The sequence below is a fragment of the Anastrepha ludens genome, chromosome 6 (assembly GCF_028408465.1).
Source record: "Anastrepha ludens isolate Willacy chromosome 6, idAnaLude1.1, whole genome shotgun sequence".
In the NCBI taxonomy this organism is placed as follows: domain Eukaryota; kingdom Metazoa; phylum Arthropoda; class Insecta; order Diptera; family Tephritidae; genus Anastrepha; species Anastrepha ludens.
This window is the reverse complement of record NC_071502.1, coordinates 50199581-50218404: the sequence shown is the minus strand read 5'-3', so window position 1 is coordinate 50218404 and position 18824 is coordinate 50199581. Positions and strand designations below refer to the sequence as shown.

General features: G+C 33.6%; 1 protein-coding gene across 4 annotated transcripts in view; it reads right to left on the bottom strand.

The window, feature by feature from the left end:
- LOC128866404 (putative inorganic phosphate cotransporter) overlaps window positions 1-18824 on the bottom strand; it is a 53396-nt gene that overhangs the window by 15520 nt on the left and 19052 nt on the right. The window contains exon 1 of one of the 4 annotated variants that reach the window (XM_054107108.1): window positions 2209-2392. The exons of the other annotated variants lie outside the window; for them this stretch is intronic. Coding sequence (XP_053963083.1) covers window positions 2209-2239 — 31 coding nt within the window. The 5' untranslated portion in view covers window positions 2240-2392. Of the gene's footprint in view, window positions 1-2208; window positions 2393-18824 lie in introns of those variants that run through there. 4 annotated transcript variants of the gene reach the window in all.

Genomic DNA, 18824 nt, shown 5'->3' with positions numbered 1-18824 from the left:
TGTGAATGTTTAGCAGCTGAAATTTACTTTTGGAATGCTTTTTTTATTTATCATGCATGATTCTAATGATCAATTACCGTATTTAGCAACAATAATGAACCCACTCGTGCATTACGAAAGCTAGGTTTACAATTGTAAATATCAAAACAGCCACATTGACACTTTCTAACTATACTCAAGTGATAAACATTTGCCGAAACACTTAACGAAAAACGACAACATCTTCGCAAAAGCAACTTATTAAGATAAATTGATATCAATGGCATATGGCATTGTTGCTAACAACTGTTTTAAGCAAACAATGCAGTGCAGTTGCATGCAGGTGTAAAAAAATAAAAAAAATATTTGTATTAAATTAGACACCGTAATTACAAAATTTGCCCTGAGTCTGCTTAACTTTTCATTTCATTTCCTAAATAAGCCTCGCGCAACACATCTGCTTATTAGCAGCTCGAAAATGTAAGCATACCAGTATGCTAAGTTAACAGCAGGACTTGTATTAACAGCATAAATAACAGAACTCTGAATTTCTTACTGGAGGTAATTGCAGACTTTGAACTCATGTAGCCAAATGTTGGGGTGAAAGCAATGAGTCGAATATCAATAGCATTCAGGTGGCGTATATATTCACGGACTATATGATAATAAATGCTATAAAAACCTAATCAAGGCATTTGCGACGCAGAGAGTGATGCAGAACTTCCTCTACACGTTAGAAGGATGCACTTTGGTGATTGGGCAAGTAGTGTAATCCGAGGTGCTCAAACACTGTGAGCATTTCTTAAGCGCAAGTTTAAGGTAAGCACGATGTATCTGTGGATTTTCTAACTAAACTAAAGAATAATCCATTCAGGCATTCAACGGTTTTACATGCAGAAAACTTCATTACTAATATTATTCTGCTTAACCGCAAGCCCATGACTGAAGGCTTCTGATGAATTTGAGTACCTCCTTGGGCTTTTTCTTGCATACCACTAATGAATTTAGAGTTGCATCACCAATGTGGGTATGCGAGTCTTTGTCTTGCGATAGCTGCTCGTTCGCAGAGGATGTACTCTGGAGTTTCTCCATTCAGCTCGCAAAAATTGCTAACGCTGGTTTACACAGTGCTCCGAATAGTATCCAGTAAGAGTTCGTAGCCCCCTCTATTTATGTTTAGAAGGATATTTGGTGCTCTTCTAGTGGAAGGGGAAACCTGTTTAGCCTGCCTCTGTCCTGCACTCTCCATCCAGTATTGTGGGAAATTCCTGTCTTCCCAGTCTTTGGTAAATTCCTTTAAGTGAGCTGTTGTGAGTCCACAAAATGGGTTGTGGTCCATAAAATTTTGTATAACATACTTAGGGACCTAGCAGTATAGCTTTTACAGAAGCAAATCACAGAAATGTTACCGCTTAAAATTATCAATAGCAATGATCCCTTGTGTTATTTTGATTATGTGCAGGTGCAAGTCAAGATATTTCCACAGAATTGACTCCAGTATGCACCGAAATATGGTCAATCCCTTTGACTAGCGTGAAATTTACTGATTTAGCTTATTTTGAACTGAAGCACTTACGTCTGCGATATTTTAGGTATTTACACTGGTATGTTGTCTTTAATTAATTAGTTGATTTGTGGACTCGAGTTTATTTACTGTAGTGCTTTTGGCCTCTCGGTGGGAGGCCTACTTTGATTTATCATACTTAGAATTTTGAATACTTTTTTTTTAATTATTATTATTGATTATTCCAAATGTTGTTCGCTTGCGAATTTTGTCTTCATAAATATGTAAACTTTGAACGACGTCTTGACGTTGCCAGAGTGTTTCGATACGGACCGTTTTCAACACTGACGTATTTTTCCATGGTTGATTTTTTTTTACATTTTATTTTGCTTTTTTTGCAAATCGTTTCAATCAAAATTAAGTTTATATGGAAATATTTCAGAATATTGGCATGCCCGATTTTAGTTATTTTTTCAATTAAATAATTTATTTTTGGTTGATGTTTTGTTTTCTCGAATGTTTTTAATGCATTTAGTTTTAAAACTATTTTTTTTTTTAATTATATGACAACTTCAAACACTTATTCGCTATTTTAAAATTCTTGAAATACGGAAAAAACTCAAATAAATATTGTCATGCACTAAAATAGCTATGTGGAACTTAATACACTTCTAACTAACTTTATTTATATTATCCTATTCACCATCCATTCATGCAACTCATACCTGCACCATCAAACCGGCGATTTTTCGGCATCTTTTGTGAATTTTGGATTTTCTAAATTTTATAATTTTCAAAACTCAAAGCACTGTCTTGTCGGAAGCTGTTATTAATCAATGTCTGATTCACTACATATAATGTATTCACACAACTGCTCCGCCTAAGACCTGCACTGTAACTGATCGCTGTGATCAATTATTGATAGACCAAGTAGTAGGTAATAAGCGCAGCAATATTGTGGGACGCCGCAGCACGGACTCAAAAGCCAAGCCTAGCGTATTACATACAAACATTCATGCACTATCGGCAGTCTTTATGATCAATGCATATGTATATGTACTATAAGTATATTGTCTAGTTCAATCTCATATTAAACACTATCACTTATGCTACTGTTTTTATTATATTATATGTACATGCACTTGTATATGTCAACATTTTGATTGAGTGAGTGACAGACTACTAGCACTCCTCTCAATAATCACACAAACCAAGAATAGAAAAAAAAAAATGGAAAAAGTATAAAAAATTGTTATAATAATTTGACGGTGGGATAGCTTATGTGCGCGTATTGGTTCATTTTGGCCCCTAAATAAGAACTAGTTTTCGCCGGACTCATGGATTTCCTAGCGACACAAGCACACTCTTGTACACCCGTCCTATATGTACGAGTATGTATGGATTTACCTAAAATGTTTAATATTAAATGCCTTTTATTGCGACTACCTATTACTTAAGTAGTATATACGCGTATGTATGTTTGTAAGTATGTATGTTTGTAACTATGTATGTAGAAGCGCGCTCCATTTCACCGTGCTGCACAGATTACTGAACGCTAACGATCTCCTTATCAGTGTGAATATTGAGACACTTGCCTTATCAGCGACCGCCAATTGATGAAGTGACTCTTGTGGATGACCGCGCACTCTACAACTCTATAGTAGCTTAGGGTTGGTCAGTCTCATAAAAAGAGTAGTTCCAGACTAGACATATGCACGTTTTATAACTGTTCCTAAGCTGGGCCGAAATATGCATGCATTCCTAAACAAGTGATGATATTTTAAGTAAAATTGTACATTTTCAGTCATTTGTTGATTTTTATCGCAACTTTTACATCAAACAATTTTTTCAGTAAGATTTAGTTTGAGTTAGATGAGTATCTATATACAATATGTTTCCCAAAACCTTCGAATAGTTCAAGGTGTTTCATCTTTTCCTTCTTCTACGATTTGTGCTAAATACATATTTTTCATATAATCGAAAGTACAATTAATCAAAGAACATTTTTTCTTCAATAGCTCATTCTCTCAACCCAGTCTCAAAGCGAATTGCCAGTACTTTTGCGATATACTTTAGCAATAGAGCGAATGTTCAGAGCGATTATGTTCAAGTACAAGAATCGTTTCTGCATTATATCCTTCATATCGAGTTATAATGGCACCAAAACCATTGATTTCAGGATTAGGGAACATAGTGAGCAAAAAATCGATTTTGATCGATCGAGTGACCTGTGAGACACGTAACGGCATCGGCCAGTTCTTCAAAAGAGAAAAGCGTTTTTTGGTAGCGCACTCAGTTGACCTAAATGTTGTTACCATCTTAATTTTGGAAGGAAAAAAAAATTAAAGAAAGTTACATACTGATATATGGAGCGCTTTCATGTCAAGTGATCCGAGTATATTGGGCTTTTCGTAAAATTTTCTGAAAATTGGTTTATTTGTAGGCTTAGTGTAATAATATATAACTGAAAAAAAAATTTTTAAATAAAATATTGATGTAATTTTAATTATTTTCGATTTTCTTTAGCAATTTTTAGGATAAAATATACTTTTTAAATAGATTTATTTTGAAAAAAAGAAACCAATTTTTCGTTGAAAATTTTTTCTTATTTTTCATTAATAGCTAAGACTATGCTCAGTACTCCTAGGAAGTGTCATAGTGAAATTCTTTTAACTTTTCGAGTTATATTCAAATACCTACAGCGAACCAGTAAAAAATTCAGGGCATCTCCTAAATAACAGAGATTGGGTCGATTTTTAAATAGATGTAATATATATACGCTTCGCTAGATCAGTATTTGGCATTAATTTTTCACTGTCAAAAATTAAATTTTTTTCCAAAAATAAAATTATTTTTGTAATAGGTACATTTTGATCTAAAAAGTTAATTTTTATTTATTTCACTAAAGAACTGTACCAAAATTTTTAATTTAGAATAAATTATAATTCGAATTTTTTCACTTTACTTCTAATGATAATTAAGCCCCACAAATTAACCAATTTTCAAAAAAATGTGCGTCAATCCCAATACTTGGCATGAATTCGCTTCTCTATGATTAGCCATTGATTTTTGTATACCCAAGTACGACAGTTTTGCTACGTAGTTACCGATACTAATTTGCGACTCATCAGGAAAGCTAAAATCGCACTTATTTCCTAGGGGCTACATGTTTTGCAAAATTGTTTCGTTCTAGCTAATTTATGTGAATTCTGAAGATATGTCCAAGTTTACGAAATGTCTAGGGTCTAGACTAGCGCCAACTAGTGAACTTATTTTTACTTTATATTAAAATGCAAAAATTTTAACTGAAGGGGAAAAACAGCAGCTATTGGTACAATGACAGCAAGCGACTTTAATAAAGTTTTTTGTGTGATGACGATGTCCTGTCGGTAAAGCTATTTAATTGAGAAATTTTTTGTACTAATGGTCGACCAACGTATTCCATCTTAGTCATGCCAAATGGAAGAATGGTAATGCTACTGTTACATAAAAGGGCCCTTGATTCTGCATTCACTGTGTGAACAATGGAAGCCACAAGTTTATAATGCCCTGCACTTGAAATGAAGTAATTGCATAATTACTCAAGGAAATGAGATAGTTTCCTGCTGGCAGCCATAACCGACAAACGCGTTGTTGCGCCATATAAGAGCAAAAAATACAAATAAATGGAAATAATCAAAGCTAAGACCCTTGAAGCTATTATGGTGAGTACATATTGCGAAAGCAAATTTGAATTTTTTCCATGAAATCAAATAAATTTGTAAAGTGCAGCTAAAATCGACTCAAATGCGAGGATACAGTATATACAAATTGCTAGAGCCTCGCGGTTTTGCCGCGGACTGGTACAACTTCAATATGGGCTGGTTATGCATTAGACTAAAGCTAGCTCAATTTACTGCAGGGCTTACATATACATACATATGTGCATACAAGCCAACATAACTATATAAAAGGCAGTGATAGTGACAGTAATAAATAACAAATAGTATTTGAAAGTCAGCGACAAGCCCATCAGCAAGCTGCATATGTGTGTGTGAATGAACATATCTACATACATACATAGGTGGTGAATGAATTGTGCACGCCCTTTTTAAAATAAAAAGTGATTATTCAATCAGGCACTCATTCAGTCATTGAATCAGGCATTCAATCAGTCACTCATTCAGTCAATCACTCAGTTATTTCTTCAGTCACTGATACAGTTAAATAATGTATCCACTCTACAATAACAACAACTTGCCTTTCTCCCACTTACAAGTATGTGTGTGTGTGTATGCATCAGCTCATATATTTTACATAGTTACATGCAGTAGCTTTAAATGCTGATAATACTTAGTGTTCAGTAAAATTTCTATGACGCCGTTACAGCAATTAATTAGCAAGATGACTTGAACGTTGAACGTCTGCAATCTACTATGTTTATGGTATACCAATACAAATGAATACACGAGTAAATCTATTCAAGAAAATTTACGTATATACCTACACTGGTGCTTACATAATTACGTAACTTTCTCCGCTTAAAATGTTCGAAAAATTTTTATGATAAGGGTTTTCGTTAATTTTCAAAAAATAATTTAACTTTATTGGGGAAAAAATATTTATAAATTAAACTTCCAACCTTTGCATAAAATTCCTCACAACTTAAGAAATCTCAAAAAATTGTTATCAGAATATAAAAAAAAATCTGCAGTTTTATAGCCAATTAAATTAAATATAATACAATATTTTAATGAAGTATGAGCTTGAAATTGTTGAAAATCGCATTGTGGGTGCATTTTCTATCATATATATGTATGGGTATAAAATGCAAGGTGAATTTGGTTGTAGAATGAAAAATCTTTATTTATTCTTGTAAATCAATTTCATTACCTTCAAAATAATCCCCTCTCGATGAAATACACTTATGCCAATCCCCGAAACATGCCAAATAGTCCATTTCCGGTATAGCCATCAGCACCTTCTTCGATTCAGCTTTTATCTCCTCAATCGACTCGAAACGCGTTCCCCGTTGTGGTATCTTGAGTTTTGGGAATAGCCAGAAGTTACACGGAGCTGAATCAGGCGAATACGGTGGTTGCGGAACGATATGCGTGGAATTTTTGGCGAAATGGTCACGAAGAACGAGTGCAGTGTGAGATGGTGCATTATCGTGATGCAAAAACCAAGAGTTGTTGGCCCGCAATTCTGGTCTTTTTAGACGAATTGCTTCACGTAAACGACGCATAACGCTCAAATAATATTCCTTATTAACATTTTGGCCAGGTGGAAGGAATTCATAGTGCACCACACCACGAAAATCGAAAAAAACTGTCATCATGACCTTTATTTTTGAACGACTTTGACGTGATCTTTTCGGTCTGGCCTCGCCTTTAGCACGATATTCGCTTGATTGGTCGGTTGTTTCAGGGTCGTAAGCATAAATCCAAGTCTCATCTCCCGTAATGATACATTTGAGCTTGTCCTGATAGTCTGAAAGCATTGTTTCACACACATCAATGCGACGACTTTTTTCCAAGAAATTGAGAGTTTTCGGTACTAAACGAGATTTGACTTTTCGTAGGCCCGAATGGTCTTTCAAAATGGTTTTCACAGATCCTTCTGATATTCCGATCATATCAGTAAGGTCTTTAACAGTCAACCGACGATTTTTGAGCACTAACTCCTTCACTTTATTGACGTGTTGGCCATCCGTTGTCATCAACACGTTCTCGACCCTCTTTGAAGTCATTGTACCACTTATAAACATTTTTCTGCGTCGTGGTCGAATCACCAAATGTCTTCTGCAACATGCTAAACGTTTCCGCAGCCGAAATTTCATTCCTCAAACAAAATTTAATGGCACTTCTCTGCTCAATCAAATCATTCATTGTAAAAATCGAAAAATGCACACTTGGTCGTTTGGTAAACACAAGCGTAAATATATTACTGATAATGGCATTCACATGAAAGTTGGCCCAGATGTTATTAGCAGCGCTGCCAACTCATGAAAAAAATAACTAGAGCAAAATTTTAATCCCGCGAAGTTTGACAAATAAATTCACCTTATTTTTTGCCCACAGGTATATGAAAAAAAATCACAACATGGTGAAAAAAATTTTCAAGACTCAACCCGATTTTTGATCTATTCCAAACTTCCACTTTGTTATACTAAAATTAAATAGGTCATAAACCTGTGTACCCAGAAGTTTTCTAAATATTCTATTTGAAGAGTTCAACATTTTTAAAATCCGTTAAATGTTTGTGAGTTTTGTACAAAGTGTTCCGAACTTATGACATTGTTTTTATGTAATGAAATATATATTTATAAAAAGTTGAAGAAAAAAATTTGGCTTAAAAAATTTCACGAAAACGAATTAATTATGTGAGCACTAGTGCATATATGCATATGTGTATTTCTGCCTATAAGTTTTACAAATAGAGCGCCGGGTTCAACAAATCTGATTGACAGTATTTTATTTTATTCTATTTACAGTTTCAGCTGATCATTCTTACATACTTATGCTCATGAAGTCGCCATATATACATACATATTAATATTATATATTTCCCTTTATTTTTATTTTAATGTTTTGTTTTTCCTTTTCTCAGTAATCAGCTCGGGGATCACCATCGTTCTAATGCGCACTGCATATTTTAATATTTGAGTATTGGTGTTTTTACAGATTCACTTACAATCGTAGGCGTGTGGATGTTAACGATTGTTACTAAGCTCGCAATACTTTTCAATTGAAATTTGTTGCTTTTTTGTTGGTAGTTAGTTCAAAAAGGTTGATGACTTAACTTGAGAAGATCGATTAAGTAGTTAAGGTTATTACGCTTTATAGAAATTTTTATACGAAAGTGCTAGTAGATTTACTTATACGCATTTGTTAATATATATATATATATATATAATTATATTGTAATATATATGTATATATATATATTAATATATGAATCACCTTGTTTGGAAAGTACTTGTACATATCTAAAATAGTAACAATAATAATAATTGTCATCAACATCAACAAACAAACGGGAAACGCGGAATAAGCACAAAAAGAATCACCTGAATATGAAAGATATTCAGCTACACAATTAACTCCTCAAATATTATTAACAACAATTGAGGATCTCAGTAGTTATAAAACAAAATTGAAATTTTATATGCTTGCAACGCCTTTACTTTCATACAAAGCGTGACACCTCAGCGAAAGAAAGGTCAAAAATCAACTGCATTTTGTAGTTGCTTAAAACTTGTACTTTTTTATACTAAAATGCAATGGACTATAAAACTGCATACCCAGAAAAATCTAGAAATTCTAGTAAAAAGGCAAAAGTTTTGGTGAAAAATTGAAACATTTTGAAAATATTGTACAAAGTTTTAAACTTTGCGTTTTATGGTTTTCTGTGGTAGTATAAATTAGCTTGAAAAAACCATATTTGTTGTAGTATGAACCATATTTGTGGTAGTATAAACCATATTTTAATTTCCACGGAAGAAGAAATCGGAGAGGTGCGAAATGAAAAATTGGTTTACATAAATACCAGCAAAACTCTTGGCAATGCAAATGAAACACTTGGCAGGAGAAAGCTAGCTATAAAAATGTTTACTCTTCTAATGAATAAAAAAAAAAAAAAAAAAATAGTAATAATAAAAAAATCATTCGGAAATAAAAACAGACCTGACAATAGCAAAAACATGCAACCAATGATAACCTACAGGTCAGTCATCTGCACATTAGAATCTAACAGCAAGAGAATATTAAATAGCACAGTAAGCTACAGAGACAACGGCTGGCATGCGTCTGCTTAACAGGAGTTATGCGAACCACACCAACATCATTTATGAACATTTCTTCGGAACTAAAACATCTTCATGCACAAACATACTCAATCCCAAGAGGGCAACCTTGAGAATGGCTGGTATCGAAATCCCGTCTTCTTTTCCGAAAAGCCCTTGAAAACGGGAGGACTCTTTGCCCTTTGTGTTTTGCGTGATGAATGGCGATATTGATTGCCAGCCCCTAACCATTGCTTGCTATTCAGGTTCTTATTCCAACCATTACGCTTTGTTTGTATTAACCTTTTAATACGAGTGTCAAAAAATTCAGACCGAATTATGCAAGATATGAGAGGCATTTACTTCGAATAAACCAGATTTCGAATTCTATTACCCATCATTTTGTATGCATAGTTTTGCTTTAAAAGTCATATTTTGTGAAAGTCTGCACTAATTAATCCTTCCTTTTACATCGAATTTTGTGTGATACTAACTTTCACTGATTGTAAAGCAAGTTGATTCTACTAGGAAAATGAAAATGGGAAAAAAAGAAAATTTGAAAAGACTTGCCGATTAAAAACGGCGCATAAAAAGGAGTGAATAATGACGCTGTCCACACTTAAGTTCAAAGTTAAGCAACAGGTTTGCGTTTCTCTTGAATGTTGGTAAAATTTAATTCACGTACAACCATGGTCTTGAAAACGTGTCTCTCAATGTTAGACCAATTTTTTAAAAGAAAAGTTACTCATACGCTATGTATAACACATTCTCTACGTGCATAAATATGGCAAAGCGTGCATTTGTATTCGTATTTAAAATTAAGTAATTCCATAGGTGCATTGTAGGACTTAAATTTTTATAATAAATGAAAAATAAATATAAAATGTATTTTTCTCAGCATGTCATAAGAAAGAGCTTTTCACCGTGGTTCCCAGCATTTGAACAAGGCAACATCAATGCGCACATCTATTCGGCTATTCGAATATTTATGCCAAAAATATGGAGAGTCTCTCATGTTGGCCTTAGCAGTGATTTCTTTTGACAGCTGTCATAGGTTACTGGCAATTGCCCAATCATCAATGTTGGTCAATCATCAACGGTTATCCAATTTAATAAATTTGGGTTATTTTTTATTGAGGGGGGAGCCTGGTTTATAAGGTCAAAAAAATCAATTTTTTTTTTTCGTTTTAAGCGATTCCTAATATATTTCAGAATATTCACACAAAGTTATAGAGCCTAATTCTCAATATTTCCGCAGGTACAAAGCCAAAGGTAGGCGAGCGTTAGGTAGTTACGCTGTGACCGGACAGGTATAGTACAAACTTTATCTTCTTTTCTCGACTTTTCATTTTTATGATTTCTTTGAATTGGCGTACATGAATGAAAAAAACTAATGAACCTTTTAAAATGAATCATAGCTTGTTCCCTTCAGTATTAAATTCTCTTCTATTTGAACTAACAAAATATATAAAAAAAAATTGTTCAAGATTTTTATACCAAGTTGAAGTGAATGTTTTTGTTAAGAAAGGCATTTTTTGCTTTAAAACCGCCAAAAAGTTGAAATTTTGAAATTTCTTTCAGTTTTCTTAGTTCATCTAGAATAAAAAATCATGATAATTAGAAATCCATTTGAATTATTTGCTTTAGATAATAATTACGAGCTGTATCTTGTACGCCAGTTGGAAACTCCAGCGTTGCAGCGCTCCACTAATTTCTATGTTAAAAATTTTTTCAACTTATTTTAACCAGTACAAAATTTTTTTATACTCTTTAAATGTTCATTATAAGATAGAAAAAACTTTGCAGTGCTAAGTTAATTTTTTCCTTAAAAAAAAACTCGCAAAAGATGCAATTTTTAGACCTCATAAACCAGTTTCCCCCCTTAAATCATCTCAAAGATGTGTTTATGTGAACAAGAAACAGGCCAAAATTATCTGGCAAAAGCAAGAAATATTCGAAAAATGTAATTGGTTTTTCATAAAGTGAAGACTCTCTATTACATATATTTTATATTTGAAAAAAGTCAATCATAAGCGACCCCGTTTGTATGAATTAGAAATATTATAATTAAACTTAATATAAATAATTTAATAATTATTACGATTAAAAAAGCTTGTTTTTTTGTTTCCCTTCAACACACAATGTATGCATATACTCGTATGTGTGTATGACTCAATTATGCCACACTTTATACTGATTACTTATCTGTTTACTTAAAATTAAAACACAGATTAGCTCTATTTTAAATTTGAAAAACGTGGCAGACACACGAAATAAATTTTATGAAGGCAAGCTTTTGACTTCTTACTGATATGACTAAAAAGGCAGGTCAGATTTAAATAACACCTGATACTGAGTTCTGGGTTTTCGAACGCTTCCATATTGGCCACCCAGAATGCACCTAAAATGACTATATTTTTAGTCGCATACTATAGTATAAAGTAAAATACATAAACACTGAAATGGTTTGTTACACCAAAATTCTTTTTGCTCTCCTTGACTTTCATTTCAGTATATAGAAAGTAGCTAAGTGAGGTAGATATTAAGATTTCGTGATGTGGTTTCAGTATTTTCCAATTTCGACCCCGAATTATCACCTCTCCGAGAAAACCAAAATAATAAATCTGATGCCCTAGGGTAGTAAACGCTAGTACAGTTAAATGGAAATTCGTTAGCTTTAATTTTCTTTACATCAATAAGTCGAACAGAAAAGCTATCTTCTTAAATTGATTGGTGTTTTACAGTTTACTTCCTACTTAGTAACATATTTCCTAATATATCGGATAATTTTTTTAACTACATGAGAAGAGTCTCTATCGAAAACTATGGTCCTATAGGTGGGAATGACGTGCTGAACAATCGATTTATTACAATATTTAAGCCGCCATTTACGCCTTATGGGCAAATTTATTCGAAAAAGTAGTCAAAAAATTGGACTGATCGGATGCTCTATGTAACTCGTAGGCGCGGTAGACGGATATGCCGAATATCATACTCAAACAACGCACGCCGCAAATAGGAGGAGGAGCCTGGCCAAACACCCAAAAAGTAGTGTAAGCGCCAATTGAATGTATACAGTGTAATCGCTCTTAAGCGGGCACCTAAGGGACTGAAAAATTTGTCTTCTTATGGGAGGTGTCCGCTTATGAGAAAATGGTAAACAAGTTAAAATAATTTGTAACTGATCTTTAATATTTAATCAGGGTTTTTTCCAAAACCATACACATAAATATCTGACAAAATAACCAGAATTTGTAAGCAAACGACAAAAGTAAAATCAAATTTTGTTATGCAATGTATTCAAATTCAGTTAAAAAAGTGAGAAATTTTAGATTTGTGAGTTTTTTCTTTAATTTCAGAACCTTGGTGGTATATATGAAGATCAGTAAGCAATTCAACGCCTTTGAGGTCGCTGTGATATAAGAAAGAGCGTTTACTATTCTCGGTGCTAAATAAGCCGTCAATTTTATTTTCTAGTTTATCTTCAGAAGAGTTGTCCAGCGAGAGTTGCTACTTCAGTACTGAATTTTTTCATCATTTATGAAGACTTAATTACCTAAATGAATATAGTTTCGACGTCAACTTGAATTTGTTTCTGAGCTAGATAAATGATGTTGGCGAACTGAGCAACTGCCGATAATGGAAGCTCATCCTCTGCGGTATAACCGTGCGATTGACATTAGACAAGCTTGTTTTCTCAAAGTCAGCTTCCCCTTAACAATATTTCACTGTCTATGGACTCGCTTGCTCCCACGCTTTTTGAATGAAATAAACAACATTTAACAAATTTATTGATTTTGATAACTCAAAGGTTTGGTTTTTAAGCTGTCCGCTTATAAGAGAACTAAAATATCTTTGGTGAGGCGAATAAGTGTCCTGTTATGGGAGGGTTATCCGCTGAAACGAGAAAACTTTAAAAAATCTCTAAGGATTTTTACGGTACTGAAAAAATGTCCTTTAGGAGAGAGTACGTTCAGGTATGATTGAACTGAAGTTAGTTACCTACCTAATGGTAAAGTATATCAATTAATAAATCATTAATTAGTTGTTATTGAAGAAATTTTGAAATATTGATTTTGATAACTCTAAGGCAGGTTTTCAAAGCTGTCCGCTTATAAGAGAACTAAAATAAATTTGGTGAGGGGAAAAAGTGTCCTGCTATGGGAGGGTTATCCGCTGAAACGAGAAAACTTTAAAAAATCTCTAAGGATTTTTACGGTACTGAAAAAACATGTCCGCTTATGGGATGTGTCCTTTAGGAGAGAGTACACTGTATAAGATTGATTGACGTTCAGGTATAATTGTTGATTTTATGAATTCATAATTTGTGGACTCGCAGTCCCCTAACGAAAACTGAAATTAGTTACCTACCTAATGGGAAAGTATATCAAATAAGAAATCATTAATTCGTTGTTATTTAAAGTTTCGTTTTATTTAAGAAAATTGCTTCAAGAATTGGAACCCCTTTCGCGAAAGCTTCTTTCTTCACTACATTTCATTTGCCAAATAAAACTAAAAGAAAATATAAAAATCCCACGATATGGTAAACTGATCAGTTCAAATAATAGTACGTTAAAAGTTCCACTCACTCTTAAAAAATTAAGCTCACAACCTAACAGTAAACATGTTAAAAGCTTTCAGTAATATTTTAACGCTGCTGTTAACTAAAACTCTCTCTCTCTCTGCCTCTCTCTCTACCACTTTACCACTCTCTCTCAACTTACCACTCTCTCTGAAAAAGCTAAAGATCATTAAACTTGCAAAACGACCAGATGGCTCGGCACAGCTGACTTCATACTCACGACAATTTAAAAAGCAAATAAATTGTAGTTGTCAGAAAAAGTGCAAAACAATAAGAGAAAAAGTGTTAACACATTTAAACAAAGGTATCGACAAGGAAATATAAGTAATTGAAAAACAAAACAAAACGAAGCAAGCGGTTGTGAATGACTTTAATATCCGATACTAAATCTAATTAAAGCAACACCACAGCTAAGCGTAATGACATGAATGTGCATGGCTGTGTATGCAGGGTGAAGGGGTAGCAAATGCTTATAAGCAAACGCGCTTCACGCTTCACGCTTCATGTGGTCTTACAGCGCAGTAAATAAAATAGAAATTTATAATAATTATGTGAAAAATGCATTTATGCGCATTCATTCTATAAAAGTGATTAGTTAAAGGCACTACTACCCTTTCGTTGTCCAAGTTGGTACTGCCAGTCATTTGCGCCAGGCAGATATGCGAGGGTGCTACTACTACTAGGCAGTGCATACGCTAGGACCAGCGCAGCACAAAATGAGTGCAATTTAAAAAAGTAAGCTAGCGAAAAAGTACTCTGCTGAAAAAACAGTAGGAAAAAATTAATGCATGAATAATTATAAAAATGTGAAATTTATTTATGTATTTTTTTTTATTTATGTAAGCTCAGAATGTTTGCATGTAAAACTGAAGCTTAAATTACGCGCGCTGTTTTAGATCATCGAGTTTTTCTGCTCAAAATTCAGCTGAAGCGTAACACTTTAACTAGCCTTATAATAGAACACATGTTTATATATATAATATTGTACTTTTTTAATATGAGGCATTACAATTTTTAATATGAAGTATTCAAAATAGTAGTAGTGCGTCGAATTACCAAGTATTTATTATTTAGTGTTTAATTTTTTTTATAAAAGTATAGTAAATAAACTATATAACTCAAAGCATCAAATTTCACACAAAACTCACAAAAATTTAAGAAATTTCAAAAAAAAAAAAAAAGTAAAAATATATAGAAAAATGGTCAAACTTTTTTAATTCTTAGAAAAATTCTGTGTATGCAATATTATAGCCCATTCAATTTTAGTCAAAGCAATTGCGAATTTCAAGTGGCTCAAAATTCTCGTTGACCTTTTACCGAATTTTTTAGCTGAGTTGTTGAGCATTTTCCTCCATATAAAAGACTTCCAAAATGTGTTTTATATGAAGGAAAATTTCCAATAACGTATGAAAAAAAAATTTTTAAATCTGCGCAAATTTTGAGCGACTCCTACAGCACATTTCTTCAAGCTCACTGAAATTGAATGGGCTATAGGACTGCAAACCTTGTAACTTTCTAAAGGTTTTGATTAAAAAGTTATAAATTTTGATGACAATTTTTTGAAATTTGTTAAATTTTTGTGAATTTCGTGCATAGTTTGAAGATTTGAGTTATGTGATTTTTGTTGTAAAATGTGATTTGTGATTTTGTTTCACTTGTTAATTCGCCGCCTCTACCCCTTATTTTGAAAGCAGGCGTATATTTTTTATATATACGTGTAATAAAGAGTAACGAAATTTGCCTTGACTTTTGTCAAAGAACATCTAAATATCAGTGATAGACTGAAATTTTTAGCAGATCTAATAAAAAGTAAAACTAAATAACTTCGTTTTGTGCTCTTAACTAAGGCTCTAATATTTAACAATGGGCTTAAAAGTCATGGGTCCAACACATAAATGGCACTAGTTTAATTGCATCAGTTAGTATTAACCTTAAAAAGACAACTGTTAAAGTTGCATGATATCCTATTCATTAGCTCGTGAGTTATTGTGCTAAGAGTGACGTTATTGTTATCTTCAAAACAATGGATCAAACAGAATTTCGTGTTTTAATTTTACAGTGCTTTTTGATGGGGAAAAATACCGCTCAAGCGAAGCAATGACTTCAATAAGTAAATAAGTAAAAAGTAATAAAAAGATGGTTTCCTTACTTCAATCGTAGCCGTAGAGACACACAATGATGCACAACGCAGTGGACGTCCAAATGAGGTGGTAACACCAGAAAACATCAAAACATCCGTCCACAAAATCGTTTTCAAGCAACGAAACCATTGATCTTTTACGGGAAAAGTTTCCGGACCGTGTTATCTTTCGAAGAGGTGATCACAATTGACCACCGAGATCTTGTAATTTAACACCTTGTGACTTTTTTCTTTGGGGTCACGTGAAAGAGAAGGTCTACGCCAACAGCCCAGGGTCGATTCAAGACCTCAAAGATGGAATTCGTGAGGCTATCGCGGACATAGGGCAGTCACTTTGGAATGCGGTTATGGAAGATTTCATGAAAAGGATATTTTCCTGTAAGCGTGGTCGTGGTGATTATTTGCCTGAAGTTATTTTTCTCTATGAACGGCATACCTTCCTCTTTATAATGAAATAAACATCTGATCATTTATATAAACAAAACATTTTTCTTTGAATATCAAAATAACACTTCTTATTCTATATTAAGTATTTTATCCCCAAATCGACTCAGCCTCAGGGAAGTGTGGCCGGATATCCTGGTAGGTATGTATATGTATAACTTTACAGCAACAAAAAAGTTACTCTCTTTTCGTGCCTACCTCGGAACTAAAGCCTGTTGAGAGCGACAATTGACGTTCGGATGTACGTCATCAGCACTACAGTCTGCGTCAAAAATCATGTACATAAATCATGTCACCACCATGTTTTAGAATGAGTTCACTAGGAACCGCGCGCAGCTAGATATCATAGAGGTAGTAGAGCTTTATGTGCCACTGAATTTCCGCAAGGGTGCCACTTCTGCGCGAATTCTAAACTTGTTCGATTTTGTGCAAGGTTATTCGTGTTACTAATTTGACTCATTTCCTCGAAATTAGAACTGATAATAATACGGAAACTTGCATTCTCATTTTTGGCGTCATTAATAAATATTTATAAATTAATTCAATCTCTTTACATTTCATTTATTTCTCCAAGAGTCTACAAGTACGAGCATTTCTTTATAAAAAATAAAATAAATAAATAGAAAGAAATTTAGTAATACAACTTAAAATATGTATATATTAATATCAAAGTATGTATGTACAACCATGCATACATACATACATATGTACATATATACGGCGCCATGCACTAACCTTCAGCATAAATTACCAATTATTTGTACGGAGCTCACGCCGAGTTTAGGCGAGAAGTTGTTACATTTTATATGAAAACCGGGTAAATATAAATTAACTAAAAAATAATATATTATGTTGGCCATGAAATCGAAAAATTTAATGCCGCATGCGCAGCGCAGCATAGCACATTCGCGTCCTACTTATAAATGTCATTTGCAACATTCTTAGCAACATGTGGCTTACATCCCAATTGTTCCTAAACTTATATTATATTGTATGTTTTTTTTGCTATGGAAGATGTTTTTTATTTTAGTTTGTTCAAATTGATATCAGTCGTTCCTACTCATGTAAGTTTGGGATGCAGTGATTTCTTGCATAGATGTGCGCTCGCAACCTGTGCTAAACATCAATCCTCACGCCAGTAACCGCAGTCATGAGAAATAGAAAAAATAGACTGAGTGAATTTTTGATTTAAGTGCCCAATAATTTCTGCAAACTCGGTAAAGTCAATGATCGTCCTATTTCGTATGGTAAAATTTTGTCCAGAAAACGGTTATTATGGTTCCGAAACCGACATTTTATTTCCAGCATTATTGTTTATATATATTTACATATAAGTAGTTGATGAGATGAAAGAAAGAACAGCCAGAAGCCGTAAGTACCTGTTTTTTCTCAAATGCAAAACACTTTGGAGAGGATAACGAAAATCATGGGTTCAGAATTTTCCACCATCTAAATAATACTGCTAAGTTCAGGATCTAGCAATTACCCAGATTTCTATGCTGTGCTCGTTAGTTCGAGTAGATTCGTATGGTATCGCAATGGGTCCGATCGCAGGCCTGCGTGTGCTATTACAGCACATCGAAAGCCACTTCAATTCAACCTCATCTATACCAAGCAGAGAGGTAGAAGAGCTATATAATAATTTGTAAATTAAGAAAGCAGAAAAAAAGTATTCACATTAACTGCTCCTCGAATTGGATGAAGAAGCAAAGCGGATGGAATTTCTGGTAAGCTAAGACAAAATACATAAGCTCTCATCAAATAAGCAGCATTCAGTAGAGGACTTTCTTTCTTCGGGGAGCAGCATCAGCACTGATAACTAAAATTTATTAGGGAACCAATATTGCCAATAAGCACCCAACTGGTTGGCTTAAGTCATGTAAATTGATACAAATACATCAACACGGAAAGTATTCGATGATATAGCAGCTGATGATGGAAGAGGAAATCGAAACCATCCTCTGTGCTAGCAAGTCCAAGTGGGGAGAGAATTAACTTCACTTAGTATTTTTATCAGTTTGCAGGAAATCACTGGCAGGCTTGTAAGACTCACTCAAAATCGTTTATTCGGTTACTGCAGCAATCAAGAAGAGTATTGCATTTTAATTTACACGCTTATCGTTTGGAAGTACTTACATATGTACTAACAAAATAAATATGTAGGCAATGTCACACATTCCAGTGGATTTTTTTTTTTTTTGCAGTACACAAAGCTTATGATAAAAAGAGAAATTCCTTATCTTTTCATTCAACATCTTGAAATGGTAACAATAAAGTTTAATCGATGAGGACCAACCGCTTGTCAACCTCTGATTTATGATTATTTATTAAAACTGGCGCTGACAACCTGTTGAAACTTAGCCGACATTTTCTGCTGACACGCATTTCATATTATTGTTGACATTTATTG